Below are 27049 nucleotides of genomic sequence, written 5' to 3' on the forward strand. Positions count from 1 at the left end.
TACAACAATAGTATAATTACTATAATTACTGTTTACTATTCCTGTTATATCACTCACTTTCTTACTTTTCTAATCACATCCTTTCCTTGTCCTTTTAAGAAACTTACATTACAACTCAATAAGGTTAATGGCAACAGCAGATCCCCACATTTTGATGAGGCTTAAAGAAGGACACAATCTGTCTTTTAAAAAATTCTAAGTTGAGTAACTAGAAGCTACTACAGTGGTGCCTCGACTTACGAACTTAATCGGTTCCAGAAGAATGGTCATAACTAGAAATGGTCGTAAATCGAAGCACCATTTCCCACTGAAATGCACTGAAAACCCATTAATCCATTCCAGCTGAAAATAATTATTATTATTACAGTGGTGCCCCGCATAGCGAGGTTAATCTGTTCTGGATTAACCATCGCTATGGGGAAACATCGCTATACGGGACAAAAAAGCCCATTGGAACGCATTAAACTTCGTTTAATGCGTTCCAAATGGACCCAAAACTCACCGTTATGCGATGTTCCTCCATAGCACAGGCATTTTCGCGCCCTCGGTAAGCGAGGGCAGGGCACGGAAACGCTGCGCGCAGCCATTTTGGGTGTTCCGGCGGCCATTTTGGAACTGCCGAACAGCTGATTTTTTTAAAATGCTATGCGAGGATTGGTAAGCGAAACGCTTACCGATCGTCGCAAAGCAAGTTTTTGCCTATCTAGGCATCAGTATGTGATCGCATTAGCGATCCCAAAAAACGGATCGCTATGCAAATTCGTCATTAAACGGTGCGCTCGTTATGCGAGGCACCACTGTACAGTGGTGCCTCGCATAGCGATTGCTTCGGATAACGATCAAATCGCTTTGCGATGAAGATTTTGCGATCGCTTTTGCGATCGCTTTCCGATGTTCCCTATGGGGGAATTTCACTTTGCGATGATCGGTTCCCTGCTTGGGGAACCGATCATGGCAAAGCAATGCTTTTAAAACAGCTGATGAGCGGGGCAAGCAAGGCTTTTTAAACAGCTGATCGGCGCTGCATAAATAGGGGAGAGCTGGAGGGGGGAGTGGGGTGCTCCAGATTGGTGCCTCGGAGGAGGGAGGGAAGGAGGGCGAAGGGTCTGGCCCCAATCCCCGCGCACACCCCTGGGGCGCCGAGCCAGAGAGCAGTAGTGGCGGGAAGCACTGCAAAGGAGGAGGCACCCTCCGGGGATCGGGATCAGGACAGCAGCGGCTGGACGGGGAGCGGCACACCAGAAACCCACTCCTCGCCCCATCTGCGCCCCACCAAGGAGACCGGGCATCCGGGGTTGGCTGGCTGGCGGTGGATAGCCCACCCTTTCCTATCACCGGCACTGCCTCCAAGCCCGCGCTCTCCGGCCCAAGGAGGCCGGGTGTTTCCCAGGCTGGCCGGCGAGCGGGGGTTGATGGTGCGCTGGCGGCTGCCTGCCTCCGAGCCCTTGCTCGCCCTCCAAGGAGGCTGTGTGTTTCCCAGGCAGGCTGGCTGGCGAGAGGCGGGTTGATGGCCCGCCCCTTTCCATCCCCGGCGCTGCCTTGGAGCTCTCTCTCTTCGGCCGAAGGAGGCTGTGTGTTTCCCAGGCAGGCTGGCTGGCGAGAGGCGGGTTGATGGCCCGCCCCTTTCCATCCCCGGCGCTGCCTTGGAGCTCTCTCTCTTCGGCCGAAGGAGGCTGTGTGTTTCCCAGGCAGGCTGGCTGGCGAGAGGCGGGTTGATGGCCCGCCCCTTTCCATCCCCGGCGCTGCCTTGGAGCTCTCTCTCTTCGGCCGAAGGAGGCTGTGTGTTTCCCAGGCAGGCTGGCTGGTGAGAGGCGGGTTGATGGCCCGCCCGTCTGCGCCCCAAAACACCCAAAATGGCCGTGCGCAGCGTTTTCGTGCCCTGCCCTCGCTTACCGAGGGTGCGAAAATGCCTGCGGTATGGAGGAACATCGCTGAACGGTGAGTTTGGGGCCCATTGGAACGCATTAAACGAAGTTTGATGTGTTCCAATGGGTTTTTCTATTCCGTTTAGCGATGTTTCTGTATAGCGATGGTTAATCCGGAACGGATTAACCTCACTATGCGGGGCACCACTGTATTTAAAAAATTCACCACACAGCAAGCCCCATTGGAATTTGATGGACCTGAAAAAACACACACCAAACAGACCAAAAAACATCACAGCACAGAAACATAACCCCCCAAACTCAAACCCACCCTGCAAAACAAATAAATGTACTTACTCAGGAGCAGAAAGCAGCACCAAGCAGTCTGAAGCCTGTCTGCAAACACACACACTCTAACTGTTGGGGTGAAAGAGCTACAAAGAAGCTCTTTGCCAAACAACAGTTAGTACTCTAATTTGAATTCCCCACCTTTTTCCCTGCCTCTTTTCTGTTTGCAACTCAAAGCTCTGGCTGCAAGTCGAAGGAAAGTTTTGCGTCCGGAGCTGGTGTGAGAAAGTGAGTAATATGACAGTTAAATAGTAAATGGCAATTATACTATTGTTGGATAACAGATCCAGCAGTCAACAACATATTTATTTATTTATTTATTTATTTATTTATTTATTTATTTATTTATTTATTCATTCATTCATTCATTCATTTATTTATTTATTTATTTATTTATTTATTTATTTAACTTTTATGCCACCCACGCTACCCAAAGGTCTCTGGGCACTGTACAACAGTTAAAATACAGTAAAAATAATTAAAATACAATAAAATATATACTCTAAAGCACATGTTTTCAGATGCAAGAAAAACAGCTAAAGTATTATTTGAAAATATGTATATCAAAGACTTGTAAATGAAGACAATAGGGAATATAGTCAATGTGAAATTATTTGCCAGAACTGAGCTCTGTAACATACAATGCTGGTCTCCTACTGGGAATCCGAACCAGACGATCCGCTGGATCAACTGCTGAATGGTTAAGTCAATGCCATCCTATTGAGTCAATGTGTCTACTCTGGTTGGGACTAGCAATATGATATTGTCCTAAATGATGCCAGACTAAGTTAAGAATTGTACTTTTAAAAAATAGCTTCCAGGTGACAAGAGAAATTGTCATTAGCATCTTAACTGCATATTTCCTGCTAAACATAAAATTGTAAATGAAGTTGTATATTAACAGGACTCTACAGTTTTACAACTCAAATCTATATAACAAAGTTCAGCTTCCTTGACTTATAAATGAAGAGTTTCATGCAGGTTGGGGTGGGATGGTGATATTATTTATCCAGAAATGGATACTTGCGTCAGAATATAGCTTTTGATGCAGCTCTAGGTATTTTAAAAACTCAACATTATTTCAAATAAAATATCTGATGTGAATAGCTATTTCTGTTTTAATATTGCAAGACATTATTTTAAAAAAGAGAGTGAAACTGTAAGATCAAAAACACTGACAAACATCTTTTATAGCCCAAGCAGAATGAATTGCTTTGGCAATGTACAAAAGTTACTGACATCCCACAAAGTACTTTAATTAACCTATTATGTAATCTCATTCTGAAGAGCTACAATGTCAGCTACAAAGAAAATAAAATTAACTAATTTTCTTAATCCAGATGCAAAATCTCCCTTGAAAATACTGATGTACTGTAGCACCATTTAAGAGAGACCAATGATGGCTTTCTCACGTGTTACAAGAATTTTGGAAAATCTGTTATTGCTTCCGGGACCATGTTTACCACATGTTTTTAAGTCCTTTCAGAAGATCCAAAAAATGCATGGCTGTGTCCATAGAACCATTATCTGGCTTAATGAGCACATGGCATAGAAAACTTCCATCTCGATGGAATACATTTTCTGAGCCTGTTCTACTCTTGTTGAAGAAAGATAATCAAGTTCTAGACTCTGGTTCATGTGTTCTCCAAGCCTTCCATGACAATGATGTCCCAGCTGATAGAAATAGAACATGAAGGAGGAAGGAATAAGGTAAGCTGATAACTGCAGCATCATGGATAGCTCTGAACTAATGAAATCCTTGCATTTCTCCTTGTCTTACATTGTATCTAACTCTACTGAAGAAGAACAGACCTAACTATCAATGATGTTCTCCAAAAGGGTGCCATTTCATATTTCAGAATAAATATGCAAAAAGAATTTATTATTAGGAAAGGAGGCGAGAGAATATGTGCAACAAAAGTCAATGTATGCAATCAAAATATAAAACATAGCTTTATGTTTCAATTAAATACAGTGGCGCCTTGCATTACGACGTTAATTCATTCCTGCAAAATCGCTGTAGAACGAAAATGTAATGCGAAAAGAAAAAACCCATTGAAATGCATTATAACCCATTTAATGCAATCCAAAGGGCTGTATACTCACCGCCCAGCGAAGATCCTCCATAGGGCGGCCATTTTCGCTGCTTGTGCAGCGAGGAATCCATCCAAGAAAACAGCGGGGGGGCATTTTGTTTACCCGGCAGCCATTTTGAAACCACCGATCAGCTGTTGGAAAATTGTCGTTTTGCGGAGAATCGGTTCCCGAAGCAGGAAACCGATCATCGCAAAGCGAAATTCCCCCATAGGAAACATTGTTTTGCGATTGCAAAAAGTTCATTGTAATGCGGTTTCATCGTTAAACGGGGCAATCGTAAAGCGAGGCACCACTGTATATGCGGGGTCATAAGTTTTTGGTGGAATTTTAATTGCTGGGAGAAACGGGGTATCTATATTTGTATGGTGAGTGTTGTGTATATTTAAATTTTTTTTTGTAGTGGTGTTGTCCAGTTTTACCTTGGGGAAGAGCACCTCATTTCATTGCACCCACTTGTGAGTGCAATGACAAATAAATTTCTTATGTCTTATGTCTTATATTGGATCAACTATGGTCATTACATATGAGTAAGCTTGATGTGTTATCTATTGTTTTTAGTGATGTTATTATATTGTTTTAGTTGTCTTTTTTCTGTTTTTGTTTTTTTATAATGTAAATAAAATTTATTTTAAAAAAGATTTTATCTCCAGCCCCTAAAGCAATGGGTTGCAACCAATGTTCATTTTTTTCCTGATGGAGGAAGTACATTATTCACCAGGATTCAATGGTGTACTTCTGCTAGATCTCACCAGAATCAAGGAATCTGCTCAATCTCCTGCATCCTATGTATACTATGTAGCCGCCCAGAGTGGTCGTATAGACCAGATGGGTGGAATATAAATCAAATAAATAAATAAATAAATAAATAAATAAATAAATCCCTGCAACAGATCTTTTGGTACCAAAGAGTGGTGCAACGTGCTGAGAATGGGAAGGAACCCCTTGATCTGCTGATATTGGATATCATAACACATGGTTACCTCCTGGCCTTAAAATCCAACCCAATGAACTTCAAATTCATGTCTATTGACCATAAAATCCCATCCCTACCCCTTACAAATTATGATCATACATCAGTCATCATTATTTATTTTAAAGCATATGACTTTTTCCCTTTTTCTTTACTTTTCTGAACCATCTTTAATCCTTTTGAGGGCCCTGTTTGCCATGCACAGCACACTAGGCCATTTACAGTGGGGTCTCGACTTACGAACGGCTCGACATACGAACGTTTCGACTTACGAACCGCTCTCATAGGAATATATGGACTCAACTTACGAACTTAGATTCGAGTTACGAACTCTTTTTTTTCCTCTTTTTAAAAGCTAAGTCATCTTAGGTTAAAAGGAAAAAAAGAAAAAATATCCCCCTCTCGTGACAGAAGGCGGAATAGCAGCTTCCCATTAGTTTCTATGGACGAAAAGAGCCGATACGGATTAAATGGTTTTCAGTGCATTCCTATGGGAAATGCAGATTCGACTTAAGAACTTTTTGACCTGAGAACTACCTTCCAATACGGATTAAGTTCGTAAGTCGAGACCCCACTGTACTTGTAATGGTAATTCATTGTAGCATCAAATTGTGTACAGACAGGAATCACTATGAAACAGCCACAGGTGACCTGAAACTAAAGGGACTGAGAAGGAGACAACGTATGGATATGAGAGACAATGTGGCTGTTTCTTCTTCCCGCTGTCAGAAGAAGCACAGTCTGTAACAATTCAGCCAGCCCACCTATTTTACTGAAAGCTTCCTTTAGTTCTTCCAGTTCTTCACGAGAAATGGTAGTTACGTTATTTTCCATCTTTTGACTGCCACGCCAGCTGTTCTCAATTCTTTTATGCCTAAAAATAACCAACACAGCATGTCATAAAGTATTCAACAGAAACATACGAACTACTGAATCTTGAAAACACACAATGAAACTATTGAGTAATTCAGGCACAAGGAACATGTAACCCTCCAGATGATGTGGCACTGCAATGCCCATCCTTCCTCACACCAACAGCTGACTAGAACTGCAATCCAGAAAAATCTGGTGGACCACACACTCCTCATCCCTGCTGTATGCTATGGATTAGGCCCTTTGTGGAGACACTGCCACTTGGATGGATAAAAATCAATAATTTTTTCTCAATTAAATTTATTTAAATCAATTTGATTTAAATCAAATCCATCACGACTGCCAGAGCTTTGAAAGTAATTAGTTGTTATGAACATATTACACCTGTACATACGATTTCAGACTACTTTGGGTTTTTCCCAAATACCACCTTCGTTTTCTCGGTTTAATATCTGTTCTATTCCCATTCTTATCACCATGCATACACAACGTCAAATTCAAAGTCAGAACTTTCAACAAAGTGCATTGTGTAACAGAGCAATAAATTTTAAGTTCAAAATCTTTTGGGTGGTTTTCAACATACAAAAATGATCACTACTGAAACATCTTTATATATCAACCGTAACTTTCCTAAATGTAGACAAACCTTCGCAGTTATCCATTTTCATACAATGCAATAACTACAGCTGATGGTCAATACTTTCCCACTTTTCTGTACTAAGCCATTGCCAAGTTGCTGAGAACAAAGAAGTTCTACCTTTCCTGAATTGTCTATGCCAGTGCTGGCTTGACAGGACTGGTGAAGCATGCATGCAGAATAACTTTCTATCCCACTCTGTTTATCCCTGCCAGCTGCCTTATAAATCAGTGGGCTATCATAGTTTCAATTTGTGGGAGGAAACAAGAATGGTTTGCATCCAGCACCTTAGCCATTTCCCATCCCCTAGGTCAACTAGAACACTGACAGAATCACCTACCTAGGCAACAGGACAGTCCCAAGGAATGGTCAGGAAATCGTTTAGATCCACCACCCTCTTGGGGCAGACCATTTTAACTGCCCTCCAACATAGAGCCTGTGAATGCCAACGCGTGTCATTTTTCTCTAAACCTAATTATAGTTTAATGAAGTGTAGTACTGTTGCAGAGCTAGGAGTTTGGAGTTCGACAGCCCACAGTTCTTGGGGGAAGAGCCAGCCTATCTAGCCTTGGGTAAGTTGCACAGTTCTAGAGCACCTCTCTAGGAGGAACTGGTAGACCACATCTGAATACTTTGTAACTGTAAACTTAGCCTGCGAATTAACTCAGTCTTCTTCAGGATTGCAGAGAGGGACAAGGAGAGATGAGGTTTGCCTCCTCCAACTTTTGTTTATAGGAAAATGTAAAGAAAATGTGTCTCTATTTTGTATGTTGCTTTTATTCTTTTTAATAAATTACTTATATTTAATTTTCAGTAGTAATATGCTATTAATGTTAAAAAGCCAAAATCCATAAAATAAAAATTTAGTGTGCCAGAAGAATGAACTAGATTTGTACCCTCTCCTTTGAATGAATTCATCCTTTGATACAGTAAGGGTGGAAAAACCTATTCAGCCAAGTAGACAAATTCTAATTTGGGGAGATCTCGAAATTTGCATACCATCAATGGATGGGACTAAAGGAGAGAGCAAAAGCAAAATGTCTACACATAAAGCTAAGTCCCAGGGCAACAGCTTCCCAAGCTGCAGATCAAAACACTGCATGATAACTATGTTTCTAAAAATGTTGCATGAAAGCAAACAAGAAGATATAACAAAGAAGCAAGCCAGTATTACCTCATAAAGTTAGTTAGTTAATATCTACAGACTTTTGAAATACTTACATGTTTGATGTGGGGGCGCTCACCACTTTGGTCCCTGCACTCGTAGTCTCAAGATTAGACTACTGTAATGCGCTCTACGTGGGCTGCCTTTGAGACTGACATTGAAACTTCAGATGGTACAGAATGCAGCGGCCAGACTTCTTACTGGGGTGAAATAGTACCATCATATTTCCCCCACTCTGTTCGCCTTGCATTGGCTGTCCGTTCGTTTCAGCGTTGATTTCAAAGATCTTACAATTACATATAAAGCTCTAAATGGTTTAGATCCTTAATATCTGGCAGAGCGCCTTCTCCCATCCAGTTCTGCCAGAGTCACTTGTTCCAGCCAGCCTGGTCTGCTGAGGGGCCTAACACTTAGGGAGGTCCGGAAGGAAAGAATAAGGAATCGGGCCTTCTCGGCAGGGGCCCCTCGACTTTGGAACAACTTGCCAGTGGAGATCTGCCTGTCCCCCTCGCTGGGTGTTTTCAGGAATAAACTTAAAACCTGGCTATTTAGGCACACTTTCCCTCCTGCCATCTCTTAATTTTTTATACTTTTGGCACCTTGGATCTCTGTATATATTTATTGGTTTTATTGTTTTTAAATTTGTAAACCACCCAAAGTAGACCTTTGGTGTAGATGGGTGGGATAGAAATCCAATCAATCAATCAATCAATCAATCAATCAATCAATCAATCAATCAATCAATCAATCAATCAATCAATCAATGTTTGCCGTTATTTTTATTTGATTCCCTAACTTAGGAGTAGCAACAATTTTTTTAAGCAACACTTCCTTCATAAATGGAAGACTAAATGTGTTTTATAGAATCAACTCTCATATCAAAGCAAAGCCATATACATAGCAAATCTCAGAGGTTAAAACAGATTTTAAAAATCTGCAGTCTGCTATAGTTGCACAAGTGGAAATACCAAAAACCTCTACTTTCATACATAAGGTTTCCAACTGAGTTTGGGAGCAGCAACTGAGAAGCCCTTCTGAGAAGGTCTTTACCTGCTGCTGGAACAGAGCAGGAAGGGGACAAACCTAGCCTGTCTTGGTAAGGAATTCCAGAGCCTGGGAGAGGCCACCAAGAAGGCCTTCTCTCAAGTACCCATCAGACAGTCTCCAAAGCCCAGGCAGGTTTGTAAAGAGGAATATGATATTTCAGATAACTTGGACCCAAGTCATATAGGCCTTTATAGGTCACAACCAGCACTTTGAGTTCTGCCTGGAAATTCACTGATAGCCAATTAAATGTTCCCTACAACTGGCTCCAGTCAGCAATCTGGCTATGCTGTTTTGAAACAGCTGTAGTTTCTGCAAAGGCAACCCATGTAGAGTACACTGCAGTAATCTAATTCGGATACAAAGAAGATGTGTCATTATAGCCAAGCCAGACATTTCTAGGAATGGGCACAACTTGGTGTACCAACTTCAAGCGTGCAAATACATTCCTCTCTGCTGAGACCTGAGCATCCAGGCTCAGGGATGACTCCTGGAGCACACCTAAACTATTAAATCTGATTCTTCAGGGAGAGTGTAACCATATTCACCACAGGTTGAATTCTCTGGTTTGCCTTCGGTTGACTGTCTTGCCTGGATTGTGCCTCAACTTGTTTGCTCTCTCACTTAAAACAACAGCAGCAACAACAACAACAACAACAAAAACCTCTGGGAGCATGGGGATCATCATTGGGCTTGGGAAACAAAAATGCCCTTGAGATGCTCTTTGCAGTTCACAAGACATACCTTTGTCCACCCCATTATACACATTCATATTGCTGGAACCATTCTTGTCCACAATTGTAGTCCCCAGTGTTCATCACATATTAATAAAGTTTAATGTTTAGAATAGAGATTCCCTACCCCCAGAAGATGAGAATCAATGGCCTGACTTCAGTTATAGCTATAATCCTCTCTCATCTGTGTTGTGAGAGAGCCCTTATGTTGTGTCTTTTGTTGAACTGAGGTACTTTGGTAATGACAGTGAGCTCCTGAGCTTGGCTTTGGTACTGCATCTCCATTTTAGATTCCACTTAAAAAAAAAAAACAGATTTGTCCATATGGAAGGGCAGAGACAAAAAAAATACTCGAGGATGCGTTTATTAATTTCTCTTTAAGAGTTTCTCCATTCCCCCCACCCTTGACAACTTGATTTTTCTTTCTACTGGGTGCTCTAATGAAAACTCATTAACTGATTATTATGTGATGGATTAGCTAAGCAACTGGAAACAAATTGTGGTAAGTTTTTTTAGCAAGTTGCTGCATTGATTTTTCTATCCAGGAGCTGGACTGAGTTGCAATAAGAAATTTCTTCAGAATTTATAAATAACTTAAACATAATCTACTAGCGGGGACATTTCCACAACTAATAGAAGAAAAACCTAGGATTGAAACCCAAGAAAACCTTATTAAAAGCAGAAGGCACTTCCACTCCTTCAGGAGTAGGGCTTTTCAATATCTGCTGAGACCGTGTCCTAGTTGAGCCCTCCCACTAAGCACCACATCCAGTGCCACTTCAAGGATCTTTCAATTTTCAACCCCCTGGACAAGCTTTGAGAAGGGAGCAAAGATCTGAAGCAGGGCAAAGACAGAAAGAAGAGTCTTGTTATGAGAATCAGTTTTTTGTGTGCAGTACAGGATCCTTTTTGAATCAAGTGTATTTTCAACTACTATTTACAATCAGGTACAAATTTTGGTGACTTTGACAACCCCAAAGCCTAAACAAATACATTTAGAAATAAAATTGTTGTTAAAAGTACATTTAAGGTTGCAGAACTATGCACACTTCCTCATAAGTAAATTTCAATAAGAAAATTTGAACAGGATGTAAGTGTGCAAAGTGCTTTATTTTGCCACCAGAAGTCTGGACACTAAATAATTTTGTTGGAAAGGATCACTTGTCAATTAGAAGTAGAATTCATTCAGACCACATACTACTTGATCCTCAGTGCAGGTAGAATGTGAGTCCACTTCCTATATACTGTATTATTAGACCTCATTTAAGAGGTCTTAAAGAAAATATTCTGTTTTCGCTGAGCTTCATAAAACTTATCTGTACTCTCTGCTTCACCATAAAAATGTCAAGAGTGTTTACATAATCTCCAGAGTGATCATTTCAGAATGAGAAAATACAAACCAGAAAAATGTAGCATAAAATAATTTACCATGAAATTATTGCTGATCTGTAGATATGCTATAATTATTACCTTGCTTAATAATGCTATCACCACTGCCTGTTTAATTTTTTATTTCCTTCTCATCTCACTGCTCACGGTGTCCCCAACTCAGTGTGTCTATGTGTATTTCACTTTTAGATAGATTAGATACATGGATAAGAAGACAGCACACACATACTATAAGTTAACGTAACCTTGATGATATAGAAAATAGTTCATCAGAGCTTAGGTCATATTGAATTTGTTAGTCTTTCTACTTCTGCAAAACTCTTTTTCTTCGGTTGAAACAGACTAACATGGCTATTTCTCTAGATGTTCTAAAATAACTAAGAGGCTATTAGAAGAAAAAAGTAGTCTAACAAGCTAAATTAAATTCAGATAAATGCTACATAGCTCATTTAGCAACCAGTTCTTCTAGCTCACATTTTAATTATATGAATACTCAAAATTTAGGACAGCCATCCCACAGCTACATATTTCATACATGCAGAGTGTATGAAGGTGAATGTTTTTTTCTAGAGCTGCGACAGTAAGACTGCAACCTTCTCACCTGCAGTACATTCCAAGAAAACTCCCTTATGAAGAAGTCAAATTCTTCTTAAAATTGCACCCAGTTCATAGACAGTGAGCTCTTAGAAATGCAGGCTCTGCACACCAGTGAAGCTACAGCAATAATCACTTCAATCCTTGCCAAAGCAGGATGAGACCATACAAGTTAATGCTAAAGATTAGCACAGCAGATCAAGATAACAGTGATGGTTATCATGCTTTTTAGTCTCTCCTTAGCAAAATGTAAAGTAAAGCTCTCATGAAAGGATTTGTACTTCTCACCGTGCCCACTCCGAAAAGTTAAATATGTTTGTTTTTGTTGTGTAATTTTTTTTTAAAATGTCCCAACGCCTGATTCGTGAGATATAGGTTACTTTCACAACTAAAAATAGAAGTCCATGCCCTTGGATACAAAGGATAACTTGCCTGTCTGCAGCAGATGTTGGAGCAAGCTGCTAGCCAGGAGTAGAAAACTTAAGTACCTCTGCAAGTTTAGCGAGGTAAGGAGGCCAGGGCACTAACCCTCCCCACACGAGCCTTCACAGCATTTGATTTTACTTGAATCTTTTGAGTTAAAAAGCTGAATAGACAAAAATTATCCAACTAGGATGGTAACGGGAGTGTGAGAGCTATTAAACATCTTGCAAAGAGCCAGCCATACAGTACATGCACTTGTACTGCTACCTGCCTATTCAACAAAAAGCACATCCACGCTTTCATTGCAATATGTCCCTGGCTCTTGGGGAACAAGTTTATTCCTTTGCAGAAATGTAGATGAGTTTTCTGAGACATGATAGTGATATCATATTTCTGAAACACTGGCTCCCCTGTTAACACAGAGAATGAGGCTACGTATAGACAAAATACTGGAATTGCCCTATCTTGTCTATGGAATTCTACTGGGGGCTCCATATGGTGTTTCCCATTTGTAGTCCTCTCACATTTCTCCCCTGCTTGTTCCTTCTTTTTTTTATATAACCACAGAAAATGTGTAAATGAAAGAAAGATGGCATCATTGCAAAAGGTACTTTCATTGGTAGTATTAGAGACCCTCTATTCAGAGGTACCTCCATTATTACGGGGAAGAAAAATATCACTTTGAATAAGAAGGAAAATTTTTCTTTGAGGGACACAACTTCTTTAAGGAAAGTGATATACTATTTATAGGCTTACTTACTCAGAGGCAGCAACATGGCTTCCCAGTCCTGCCTCCTCCGGGCATTGCCTCTGAGTGGGCACCCATTGGAGGAGGCAGGGCAAAGGAAGGTGAGGCACCTACAGAACAGCTGTGCAGCCGAACAGGTGAACCATGCTAAACTGCGAACCACAGTTCATGCCCATCTCTCCAGCTGCAACACACGAAATCCTGCAGTGGAATTCCTTCCCCAGCTTGTAAAGTGTCTGCAGTTAAGCCTGGCATGATCAACATGTCGTCTCCTCAGAACAGTAAAGTGCCTGAGGTGATGTAAAATATCCTGGTATTTAGTCTGCTATAATAAGTTTCACATATTTATTTATTTATTTATTTATTTATTTATTTATTTATTTATTTGATTGATTGATTGATTGATTGATTGATTGATTGATTGATTGATTGATTGATTGATTGATTGATTGATTGATTGATTGATTTTTGCCCTGGCCATCTAGACAATGTCTACTCTGGGCAGCTTACATAGATAAAAGGACATAAATTTAACATATATAAAATCATTAAAAAATACAATTATAACAATTAATTCTAAACATACATATGATCACTCGATGTTTCAGCTGTGGAACAATGATCACTCAAGTATGTCTTCACACTGTTGCTATAGCGAAGCAAACATAGCTTAGAATTGAGTATATTTTACCCAGAGTCTTTGTGTATGAAAGGGAAGGTGAACACATGACACAGTAATCTCTTATCTCCCGTTCTTAAACCAAGGGCCTCATGGACAAAACAGTTACCCAAATCCATCAGTAGTATCAAGTTTCACAGTTTGCTTCACTTGCATGATTGAAAGAGAACTTAGCACACATGTGCTTTGCTGTGTATTCAGTAAGAAAACACTATGGTAAGTAAGAATGGATGGAGTGCAGTAGGGAGTGATAAGACAACAGTTTATCTGAATTACTAATATGAGCAATGCCATCAATGTGTTCTCTGAAAATGTCTATTATAAAAACTATTATATATATACCACAGAGTAGAAAAATGATGTAGTATAGTATAAAATATATAGTGAAACAAAATATATAATGATATAGTATAAAAACTAAAGAGATGAGCTGAAGGGAAGGAGTTAAGTCTTTACCAGATGACCTTAAATACAGGTAGGTTCATAAAGCCCTAGAATCAGTGTCCCATACATTTCCGAAACTTGCTCTTTCTCCTCTTTTCTTCCATCTCATTCTCATGTCTCAGATGCACAAAGATCTTTCCCTCAGGTGTAACTTCTTGCTGATTTAGTGAAATCAAAAAGTTTCATGTGATCTGGCAAATGGTACAGTCTTCTCACATACCAGTGAAAACCTCCCCCCCAAGATGCCATTCTGAATGTTCTCCCATATTTAACTGCCCACATTTAAAAAAAAACGGGAAAGGATGGTGATGATGCCTCATCCCACTCATTGCTAATCTAGTTTTCTGCTTCCAGGAGTTTTTTTAAAACCACATGTTACACTCAATAATATCATTTGGAGATGGGCATGAATACAGTGGTGCCTCGCAAGACGATTGCCTCGTGGGACAATGAATCTGCAAGACGATGTTTTTTTGCGATCGCTGTGGCGCTTTGCAAGATGGTTTTTCCTATGGACAATTTTCGCAAGATGATGTTTTGGTCTATGCTTCGCAAGAGGGTTTCCCCCCCCCCATTGGAACACATTAATTGCTGTATTTTTGCTCCACAGTGTCTTATGGAGTGAATACTGTAAAAATGGTTCAAAACCTCTTCAGCCACCCCCACCCAGAAGCCTCCCACAGTTCCACCACTGTGCCAGAAGGCCTCCAAACCATCACCAGAGGCTGCTCACTGTGGCAGCTGCATTGGACTTTGCTGCTCTGCCATCTGAGCTGCTGGCTTTCCAAGATCTGCCTCCTGGAAAGCCAGCAGGGCTAATGGCTGCAAATTTAAATGACAGAGGATGGTGAAAACAGCCAAGGACCAAAGGGTAAAGAGATTCTAAAAAGATCAGGGAAAGCACAAATGCAATCCCCCACTACCACAAATTATGCAGTTGAGTTTCCCACATTTGGGGAAATCACAGGGATCAGCACACCTGAAGTGCAATGGATGAGCCTCACCCTGGGAAAACCACTTTCATGACTGTGGTATTTCCCCATGCAAGGTATGAGTTGGAGTGGCCCTTGCACCTCCTGCCCCCCAAGGCATGGTGACCCCCTGGCTCCACCTCCCGCTCAGAACAGGGCTGCACAGCCCCAGTCCCGCCAGAGGCCAAGAGAGCTCCTCAGTATTTTGGGGTATTAGCATATATATTAGCATATATGCTAATACCTATGCATTAGAGGATTGTGGGAGGAACACCTAGCCCCTGATGGGGGTCCCGTGGGGCAATCCAAAATACTGAGGAGCAGTGGGCAGTCTGTGCCCATCTCTAATATCATTACATTAATTACATCCAGAAATGCTACAGTTAATTCTATGTGTATCATGTGCAATAGAGGCTTAAGAACCGCCATGCACAATATTAAAAAAATCTCTTTTCTCTTGAGTGATACTCAGTTGGTAAGTTATTCAGAGAAAAGGAAGCAAGATAGCAAGTTGTTGTAATGACATGCTTAAAAACCTACCCCCAATGTAGTCTTATTTTTCCAGGTAATATTTCAAAATGCAGACACAGAGTTACCAGGTTAATTACTGCAGCATGCAAATCAATTCACTGAACACAGAAAACCAGCATAATAGGGACTTAGCTAGACTAGAGGCCACATGGCTGCAACTTTTTCTGTCAAGAACCTTCAGACTTATGAGCTTTCCCATGTAGCTTGGAACAGTCCAGGCGCAGGTTTACGGCCTTGGTGAGAACCAAGCTTCAGTTGCCCTGTGAACTGGAAGCCTGCCAATCACTATATCAGCTAAAACTCCTGCAGTGAAACTAGGGACTAATTAGTTATTTTAAAGCCATTCCAAAAGCTAACAGTGTAATGATCAATATAAACATATAATACTTTGAGCTTAAAAAATAACTCTTGTACTATCAAATGCAAAAAAATTAATTGGTCATCACACTTACTGAAATAATTCAAGCTATTGCAAACCTAAAACTGCCAACTAGCAGTATTATTACAGTGGAATATGGCCTTCTGTTACCCTGCTAATTCCTGGCACAACTCTACATGGTTCAAAAGATTATTAGATTAGATGACTAAGATACTATACTACAACCAAGACAGGATTTTCCGTCATGGAAAGATTTTCTTTTACTTTCCTCCCACAGTTCTGGTGTCTCTCCATTCCCCTAGACTGATCTATATGCATGACGACAATGCAATCAAGCTGGCTGTACTTATTAATAAGTGTGTCTTCTTCACATTTGTCATTGTCCTAGCAATTAAACAGAAAGAATTGAAAAATATAATAAAAGAGTACAATTATTTAATGTATTTAATATTAAAATGGAACTGAATAAAAGGCTTCATTAAAATACTCTCCAAAGAACTGCAAAAAATATATCATTTACTGAAATATTAATCTATTTATACTTCAGTGTAACCTGCATTTACTGGGAAATTACTACTGCTTTCAGTGAGTATGTACATTCAGGACATCAATTACATTCAAGATAATAACTACAGTGTATTTGATTTAAATCAAATCATTTTAATCATGATTTAAACCACCAGTCAGTAAACAGTTTATTTTAAAAAAATCCAAATTAAATTTTTAAAAATTGAAAATTTAATATTTTTATTTAAATCAATTTTTAATTTAAACCAGATTTTAAACTTTTTATTTAAATTGGATTTTCTTTTAATAAAATGCTTACTGACCAGTGATTCAAAATGATTTGATTTAAAACCAATCCACCCTGATAATAACCCTATTTTACATAGTACTGAAAAGTGTATGTTAAAAAGAACTACATAAACCCAGTGAAAATAAGCAGTATAGTGCCTTTAAAAAAATTTAAGTAGCATTATAGAGAAAACAAGAAATGAGTAGGACTGTCATCTTGATTAAAATTCCCCTCAACACTACAGAAACTGCTATTTAAGCCTAGTGGTGAATTATATTATGACACTAGCAGCTTGGCTGAGAAAGGGGAAGGATGATTTTCATTGAAGGAGCATAGGCTCCTTCTCTTCAAATCCAAACATGATCCTCACTCTACAGTTGCTATTTAAAAAAAATCTGGCAATTTATATGCTTACTTGCATTTGACTGCACATCTACAATATCCAGGTGGGAGCAAGCAGCTAAGATGGTCAAAAACATCATGATTGGTTTCCAGACCACTTTAGAATTAGTCCACAATTCATTATGGTTCAACATTACATTACATTAAATATATGTGGAAGCCCAAATTCATAACCCTGGATGGGGGGGGGGTTAGGAGAATCAGCAGATGAATTCAGGGATTGGCTGGAAATAAAGATCCTTGCCCACCATTTTTTGTCCCTGAGGGAAAGACATAATAGTACACCCTCCCCATCCCTACACAAAGTCAGACTGGCATGGCAGTTGATCTTACTTTTGTACTGGCAATGGGACAGCCACGTCCACCACACTTAGAGGCAGCAGGTTAGTTCAGGGGGTCCGAGGCAAGTTGTGTAGTATACACAGCTCTGCCTTCTCAGTGACAGCAACTACTGTAGAGTTCATGAGAATAAATAAGAAGTTAACACTCTGCCTTCCAGCACCTGTCACCTTAGGTGGCTGCCTCATTCTGCCTAATGATACAGCCAGCCTTCAGATAAACTGCAGAGGTGTCTGGACCCAGACAGCTCATATAAGATCAGGTTCCATATTTAGGACTGGTGCTTTTTCAAATACCTTTAAGAAAAATTAACACTGTTCTTGGCAGGAGGGGTGGTGGAAATGACTTTAGGATAGCCACAGAACTGGTTGCCCCTGAGCTTGATTCAATTTGGATGTTTTACGCTCATATGAAAATAAGTAACTGTGGGTCCACAATGTACAAATACCAGATATTGAGACAGTTTCAGATCTAATTTGATCTGGTAATTCTTCTAATGACAAGTTTTCACATAGCTTACTTGGTTATTCCATTTCCCCTCATTCAATGCAGCTGACCTGGATTAAGAGGTCTTGCTAAAACCACCGATCATTCTGGAGGATTTCTAAGAAAGGAGTATTTTAACAACAATAAAACTAGGCACAAAAGCCTATAAGACTTTATCCCTTCAGAAACCCACTGTTTACCTCTGGATGACCAATCAGTAAAGAAATACAGGCTAATTTGCAAGCTGCAGATATGGTGGCAGGAGGAAGGGACCTTCATTAGGATACTCAAACCTCTTTTACCTCTTAGGGAACCTCCACTTCTAATACTGAAGCTGTGGTCTCATATAGTTTAGACACCAGGAGAGGGTAGATCTATCAGCCTACAGTTTCCTTATAAATTTTAACAGATGAAAAATAAGCCACATCTTTTAACCAGTCAAAGTAAATATGTGTGTGTTGCATATGACAGCCTAGGTGTAAATGCACCTGTATGTTAAAAGCACATGGAAAAGTTATAAGGCACACAGTCCTCAGACTTATTTTATAATTGTATATATTTCTAATTTTATATTTTATATTTTATAAAGAAAGTATGTTTCATGCCACATCTGCCTCTTCTAAGTAATGTGACTAAAGTACCACTATGTCATTCAGTACCTGGAGAGGAAATCATTGACAGGACTACACATTAGAACTATAATAAATATGCATGAACAAGGTTAATTATTCTTCATGTTGTTATTGTCTGAAATTCTAGAGAGCCATTACTAGTCAAAGCTGATAATACTCGAATTGATGAACCAATGATCCGGCTCAATCTAAGGCAGCTTCATATGTTCTCACATGTTCTACCACTGTCATACTTGTGTGCTCATGAGAGAAAGGCCCCTTTTATGCTAGAAAGAAATGACAGTTAGGCAAGTTTTACATTTATAAGAAGAAATAATTGTAAAATCCCTAGTAACTATTTAGGTATTCCTCACTGTTCATACATAAAATAATGTTGAGGAATGCAACAACAATCTAGAGTTTCCTTATCACCGAATGTTGCACACTTTACTGTAACGTGGGAGAGTGTTCTTTTTACAAAAAGATGAGTCTTCAAATTCTGTTCTACACTCTCTGCTAACAGAGACAAGGAGAACTGCAGAAACAGTACACTCAGACCTCTTGGGCATGCAGGACCTCATGTTACTCTCTCTTGACCTACTTTGGGAAACAACAGTAGTGGCATTGATGGGCTGTGATCAAAAAACTGCCACAGGCAGCATGCAGAGAGATTGTCGTAGGGAAATAGAAGTAACAGATACAAAGTGGGTGGAGAGAGCATCTGTGGCTCATAAAAGAGCTTGAAGCTTCTGGCAAGATAGCCTGCCTATAAATGCAAAGCTATTAGGGAAAATTACAGGCTAACATTTCTAAACAACATGATTTTGATGATGTGCACATTTGGCAACAAAATTAAAGGATTCCAGAAGGACTGATAAAGAAGCTTGGGATAAAGGGTGAAAGTAAATGACAGGAAAAGAGTGTAGAAAGCAACCCAGAAAGGGTTTGGACTTACAAATAGAAATTGTACATTGAGAACTATTAAGAATGAATCGAAGAGCACAGAGATAGCATTTGAATTGGAAAATATACTAATTGCATAGACTAAAATTTAAGACCAAATCTTATTTTAAAGGGCTGAATTAGTCAGCAGTTCATTTAATTGTACTGTACTTATATTAGCACATTGTATGTTTTCATGCGTTTAAAAAGCCTTCCATTTGTGCTATAAACTTAGAAACTGTTGTGCTGCACTTCAAACTGCTTGTCTCATTGAAGAAATTACCAAAGAATCCTATTTTTATGTTTCCCAAGAATGTTCTCAGGAACATACATTAACTCGATATAAGAATTTACTAAGGCTCAGTACCAGAAATTATTTTGAATACTGAGATGGTTCTGACTATATACAAAGTGCATTTAAAACCAGGCTACCTTAAGCATTTGCCTGGGACACTAATGATAATAAAATAATAGTAATTGTGTGCCGTCAAGTCAATTCTGACTTATGGTGACTTTTTTCAGGGTTTTCTAGTAGACAGTACTCAGAAGTGGTTTGCCATTCCTTTGTTCCGAGAGTGCCATGGGACTTTGCATCTTACCCACAGCCACACAGGCTGGCTCTTCTGAGATGCACAGTAGGGAATCAAATCCCGACCTCTGGCTCCACAACAAGATACCTAACTCACTGAGCTATTCAGCCAGCTTGGGGAAGAAACAGCTTTAGCGATATCACTAAAATAGCATGCGATCCATGAGGGTGTCATGAGTTAATTGTAAAGTCAGAAAGATTTCTGTATCTCTTCAGTCACACAGTGCAATCATTTAAAACTATGAATCAATGACTCTATTTACTTCCTTCCACATTCAACAGTTTCTAATGTCAGATTCTTCCTACTTTGTTTATGGAGAAATTTCAAATTATGGAAAAGTCTTATAAAAAAACCCCACAAATTTTCAACCATTTGCACCAGCCAAATTCAATTATATTCAAGGATCGTGTTGTACCTGTGTACCATATAACTATTAAAGATGAAGATTGTTTCGGGGAGGGGGAAGACCATAAATATGACTGAATATACAGTATATAGATTAAAAGTCAAGGTCAAACTTTCAAAGCCCTCTGGTTGGACAGCCAAATCTGTCACTGTCTCTGATCCTCACTTAAAAACTACCACACTAATGTGATTTCTATCAAACATATGAAGAAATTTCTGGAAAGTCCTTATCAGAATCAGAACCAAACAAATAGTCACCTATCCTCACCAGTCAAGACTTCAGCTATATGGAATAGTACAGTCACATACAAACGAATGCTTCCATGCTAGGAGCGGTTACTACTAAACAGGTATGAAAACTGGAATCTTTTATTTTAGAAGCTGCTCAATGTTTCTTCTTCAGTGATAAGATGTGAAGAGCCCTAAACAATGAAATGTTGTCAACAACAGCTACTAGTATTATGTTTTTAGGGTTTTTTTAAACTTCCTTGCCTTTTTTATTTCTTGAATGATATAATGGTATAATGTTATGATTCTTATTATTCTGCTGTATCTAGACCACCTCATGAAGTCTGAATCTCTAACCATAATGTTCCAATTCGTATTTAATTATTCTATCTTTCCTTCAAGAGCACAGGATAATGTACAGTGGTGCCTTGACTTACGAACACCCCTACTTACAACCATTTTGAGTTACAACCAGGTCAGGCCACAAAATTTTGCTTCTACTTGTGACCGGAGCTTCCACTTATGAACAGAAAAAGGCAGAGGAAAAAGGCAGGAAATTCAAATTTCTAACTGTAGGTGGCGACGAGGCTGCTTCTTTGTAGCTCTTTCACCCCAGAAGTTAGAGAGTGTGTGTCGTCATCGGCTTGGGACCGCTTCCTTCTGCTTCTGAGAGCGTGTATGTGTGTGTTTGCAGGGAGGCTTCAGGCTGCCTTGTAAGCTAAGGTGCTGTTTTCTGCTTTTAAAAAACTGTTCTGGGTGTTTTTGCAGCGTGGTTTTGAGCTGGGGGGTTATGCTTATGTGCTGTGATGGGTCTTGGGTTTTGTTTTTGTTTTGTTTTTCCTCCCATTTCCAATGGGTCTTGGGGGGTTTGTTTGCTTTTTGGATTTTTTCCCCATTTCCAGTGGGTCTTAGGGGGTTTCCTTGCTTTTTGGATTTCCCCCCATTTCTGATGGGTCTTGTGGGGTTTCCTTGCTTTTAGGATTTCCCCCCCATTTCTGATGGGTCTTGGGGAGTTTGTTTGTTTTTTAGTTCCCCCCCACTTCTGATCTTGCACGATCTGCTTGATTGCTTTTTGCTTTGTCTTATTTGCATTTGCAATAGGTCTTGCGCGGTTTATTGTTTTTTTGGATTGGTTCCTTTGCATTAGGTCTTGCACGCTTAATTGCTTTTTGCTTTGTCTTCTTTGCATTTGCAATGGGTCTTGCACGGTTGATTGCTTTTCTCTTCCTCCCTCCCTTCGGCTGGAAGAGATTAATCGCATTTCCGACCAGTCTTGCAGTGATTTTTTTCTTCAGCTGGAACGGATTAATTGCATTTCAATGCATTCCAATGGGAAATGGTGCTTCAACTTACGACCATTTTGAGTTACAACCATCATCCTGAACCAATTAAGTTCGTAAGTTGAGGCACCACTGTACATATTTTCTTCTCACACTAAAAAAATCTTAGAACAATTCTTTCAATTTATTATATGGAGAAACTGGACCAAGTTCAACAATTGAGTTTCATAGCTAACAGGAGATATGAATTTAAGTCTCTGAAGTTTTAAGTGAACCATACTAACCAACACACCACAATGATAAATACATGTTTTAAGGATATCTGCTTTAACAGTGGTTTGTACCATTCTGTATGCATACATTTGGAAGTCAGTTCCATTGTACTCAGTGGAATGTATTCTTGAGTAGACATGAGCAAGATTTCACTGTAACCACAATACAGTAAAATGCGGACAATTGTTAATTAGTGATCTTTAGTCACCTCCTTCTCTCATAGCATTGCAGTTGTCAAGGTCTTCTGGGAAGGCAAATTACCGTGGAACTAGTTTAAGTCTATAGTGTAAACATGCCCTTGGAATTAATTAGCACAGCTGAGATAAAAACCAGAAACAGATAATGGGGCAAACTGGAGCATCTAAGTAAATAGAAGCCCCCAATGAATACATAAAGTTGAGAAATCATAGTTTTACAGTTTGATACATAAGAATATAAGAAGGTGCCACTCTAAATCGACCTTGGCAGTACAGCAGATGTATTTTGCTGATACTGTTGGCAGATTACAGTAACTCTATATCTTGGAAAAGTTCCTTTCTTGCATCACAATTCCCAAGGTCCTGCAGCCAGCATGACTGGTAGAAATATCCTAAAGCATCCTCCATTAAAGACATGGGTTTCTAAATAACACTCAATATTATGAATGATTTATCCTCAAAAACTAATGCAATTGCAAATATATTAGACTAATGCATCAGTCCTGTTCTGATCAGAAATATGTATATAGCCAAAATAAGTCACAGTCACACAAAAACTGAGGAAGCAGGCAATAATTTTCTGCAGTAATAAACAGGCATACTATTGCAAAGATCTGCTGCTGTTGCCCAACTGGGAAGGTCACTGTGAATCAAAATTGCTTTCATAAACCAGTGTTCAAATAGTGTAATGAATATTTATAGAACTCCATGAGGCACTCGCACACAAAACATGTAATAATCACAGAATAGAAGGCTGCTTTACCAAATGTTTGCTGTAAATATATTAGTTTGGATCTTAAGATAAGTTAACTGAAAGAATGTTTCCTGTTCTCTCCATTCAAGTTAGCCCTTGAAAAATCTCTGTGGAAGGTCAGTGAATCCTCATGAACAAGTATGAGAAGGAGGAGGAGCCAGGAAGCAATAAACCCTAATTTAGGCAGCGGTTTGTAGAATATCTTCTCTCTGCTCAATCCCTGCATAATTCAGGAGCCTCTCTAACCCTCTAGAGATTCTTTTCAGAAGGGAGAAATGCCTGCCAGGGAGGAAGAGAACTGTTTCCTTCTGTGAACACCTTTGACTACCTTGGAGTACCACAAAGCCTGAGAATGCATTGATATCTGATACACAGCAGTCATTCTTAAACTGTACCCCTATTATATGAACTTTGTTAACATTCTTAAATGTCAGTAAGAAGTAATTCTCAGTTATCTACAGTACAGTGTAGAACTCCAAGGATAACAATATTCTTAGTAGTATTGTGTATCAACTATGATGGGTCAACTAATTTCTCCTACTGTTTGTATTTTTATGAAAAAAACAGCATTATAGCTAGAATAATAACTATCACACATCTAATTATTGTTTCCAATAACTTATTTGTGATATAGGGAATTTTAGAAAACCACAAAACAAAAAACATGCCAACCACCACACATCAGATATTCCTCTCTCTACAACGTCCTTTCACTTTATCATTGCAAGTTCTAAGAGAAAGTTGTGATTGCAATGTGTTCTGAGCAAAAAGCAAAAAACAGTGTGTTCAAAGGTGAGCCTGTCAGTTATGCTGACAGTTTCATTACCATATATGGACACAAGTGCTACTGGTCACATTGATTATCAAGAATGCTGTAACACCCAGATGGCTAAGATTTTTAATAAGAAACTCTGTGAATGCATGAGCTACTTTTCTTGTATACATTGACACTTTATTGCCTTTGTTACTCCTCATCTGAACACTGGTGAACTTGTCTGTTATTCTTGACTAACCAGTAGTGTATTAATGAACATAACAAAATGCTGAGTAAAGCAGCTACTTCTCCCCTTCTTGGTTGCATCTTCTGAGCACCCTTTCCAGTGTGATATAAGGGCCCTTGGAGAAAGGATGGTGCATTGAAAATGCTAGGAATGTAACATCCAGCTTATATCCACACTGGCTGAAATCCTGTTGCTTCGCATACTAAGTTGCAACTAGAGTAGACCCACTGAATCAGTGGATCTTATGAAGGAGTTGACTTACCAAGTTTTCACTGATTCAATGGGCCTACTCTATTAGCAGTTTACTGTTGAATTTCAGCCACTAGGCAGTATTTAGAAGCCTTTCTCAATTGCAGTTTCTGTCTCCACAGAAATAACAAAAATCTGTTTTGTTTCACCTTAAGTCCTTAACAGGTTACAGAACAAACAGCTACTGAATTCTAAAGGAATGAAACAGACAGGCTAACTGATTCATGTGTAGACAAGAGTCAAATGTAAATTAAATTTTCTTCAGTTATTGTCTATGTGCTTAAAAAAGTATTAGGCGCTTCCATCCGTAGTTAAGAATACAATTTCATAATACTGTATAGTTTTCCACATCTGGGAGAATGATCTTTGAATCCTAGATATGTATAGTGAAAGAGACAATGATCAGTGAATCGAGTCCAGTAAGGAGGCACAGTGGGGAATTTAACTCCCAATCTAAACCACTGAGCTATGAGATGGTATTCTTAGCTTTGCTGCTTACTATACCTGTATACAGTATTCAACTCTACTGGCATGCTACACAGAGACATTCTGGGTAGACAATCCACACTTCTTTTCTGAAAAACTACAGCCCAGTCCCAAGGAGAATTAAAAAGTTAAGTAATTCCACAGGGCCAGCTCTCTCTTGCTTTCATCTTGGAGAAGAAAGCAGCAGAATGTTTTTATTTGCCTTCACACTGTGAAGGAAGAGCACACGGCAATCAAGATGTGAGCAGAAAAGATGTTGGGCTCATTGAACACCAACACTGGTCCTCAGAACTAGGATTTTTGTGCTGCAACAGGCTAACATGAGTACTCCCATGAAACTGATATTCAGATGGGGGTACAATGCTCTTATTGTAACTCCCAGATCATGAGCGAACTGGTTATTTGCTTCCTGACCTAAAGAAAACTAACTCAGTCCAGAAGTAGTTTTAATCAAGAATTTCATCATCCCCCACACACTGCACATTCCATGGGGAAAGTATCTATTTTTATTTTTTGAGAACCAGCAGTATTAACTCCCGCAATATGCTATCAGCTAACATTTGTAAAGTTACCTTGATACCTTCTAGAAACATATTAGATAAGTATTTAAATTCCACAGAAAACAATAGGGATATTTGAGAATTTCCAGCCATGCAAGAGCACTGGTCTGCTCTAGTCCACAGCACTCCATGAATTTTTCATTCTCCTCTCTTCCTATCTAACACAATAAGCAACAAGCTAGACGTTGAGGTTATTTGTTGCTAATTTCCTCTTCAAGGACCAAAAACAGCAGGAAAAGAAGTAAGAAATAAAGGTAGCTGAAAGAATCCCAATGTCCCAATTCTTTGGTATTTTTTCAGATACACTTTTGTATTTGAAAGTATAAGACAAGAAAAATATATGGAATTCACTGATGAGCACATATTTTCTGAAAGGAAAGGAAATGTCTCTCTGTTGCTAGATACTGAATGAAGAACACATTGCCAATAGCTGTTTTAAAAGCATACATCATACTAACAAAAACACAAACACATACATACAAAGCCCTAAAGCACAATCATGTTATGATACCAATACTATATTTTACAATAATTCTAAGCACATATTCTTGAGAGTAAGTTTTTCTGCACTTGGTAAGACTTAAAGCATTAAAACAGTTTCAGAACTGAAGGAGCAGGCTTTGTGATCAGCATATTTGCTTGCTGAGAATTATACTCCTGCCATACTTTTGTCAGATAATGAGCCTTCTCAATAAGCTATTGATTAAATTAAAAACATATTGACCCACATTTTATCTCTGAAGTTTAAAATCTGACATCATACCTGTCCTTTGTACCCACACCCTTATGTAACCTATAGAAAATATTGTATAGTTTTGCCTATAGGGAACACAAAACTACAGGAACTAAAATATATGCCTTCATATTCTGCTTGTATAAGGTATAACACAATTCCAAATAATATTATATTGATTTTTAATAGCAGCCATAATAGGAAATGTCACTGTGTGCGTTATTAATTCACTGAAAAGAAACCTTTGCTAAGAAAAACAGTTATGGAAATAAGATCTGACCTGCCTTTTTAGTACTCCAGAGTACTTTCTGCAAATGTTCTCTAACTAACGTTTCTTGGAAAATATGTAGGCTTGTTTACCTCAGAAGCTATCGTAACAGTGAAAAAGACTGAACTAAAACTCACGAAACTAAACCGGCAGTAACCTCTAAAGTTGCACAATATCTAAACATACGTCTGACATTATGAATGAACAACCTTCCTAGGGGGAATCAAGGAAGAAAAGGTGCAAAAACGGATGCCGGTCTTTCCATCTGCCCTTGCAAGGGGACGGGGGGGGAAGTACCTGTGCCTCAAGCGGGGGTTGGATTCTGCCCCCCCACCTGCCCGCTCCCGCTTCTGTAGTTCTGCAACTAGCTCTCGATCAGGCTCCGGCTCCAACGCCCGACGAAGCTCCACTAAGGGCTGCAAAGTCCAGGACACCTGCAAGCCGGTCCCTGCATTACTGACTGGCAGCTGTACAAGTCAATCCCCTTGAGCCGTCGGAACTGAGAGGCGGGTTCAGGGCAGATGAATGCGCTCTGTAAAGGAGGTGGGAGGCAGTGGC

General features: G+C 39.5%; 1 protein-coding gene and 1 non-coding gene across 2 annotated transcripts in view; both read right to left on the reverse strand.

The window, feature by feature from the left end:
* The window catches only part of PLS1 (plastin 1), a 61286-nt gene extending 34237 nt beyond the window's left edge, over positions 1-27049 (reverse strand). The window contains exons 1-2 of the mRNA XM_020802005.3: positions 26789-27049; positions 6045-6154 (exon numbers count right to left, since the gene is read on the reverse strand). Of these exons, the coding sequence (XP_020657664.3) occupies positions 6045-6114 (70 nt within the window). The 5' untranslated portion in view covers positions 6115-6154; positions 26789-27049. The remainder of the gene's footprint in view (positions 1-6044; positions 6155-26788) is intronic.
* Positions 14902-15066, reverse strand: LOC140706304 (U1 spliceosomal RNA). The gene has a single exon (XR_012085944.2). It is a non-coding gene; the product is annotated as a U1 spliceosomal RNA (small nuclear RNA).

The sequence above is a fragment of the Pogona vitticeps genome, chromosome 3 (assembly GCF_051106095.1).
Source record: "Pogona vitticeps strain Pit_001003342236 chromosome 3, PviZW2.1, whole genome shotgun sequence".
In the NCBI taxonomy this organism is placed as follows: Eukaryota; Metazoa; Chordata; class Lepidosauria; order Squamata; family Agamidae; genus Pogona; species Pogona vitticeps.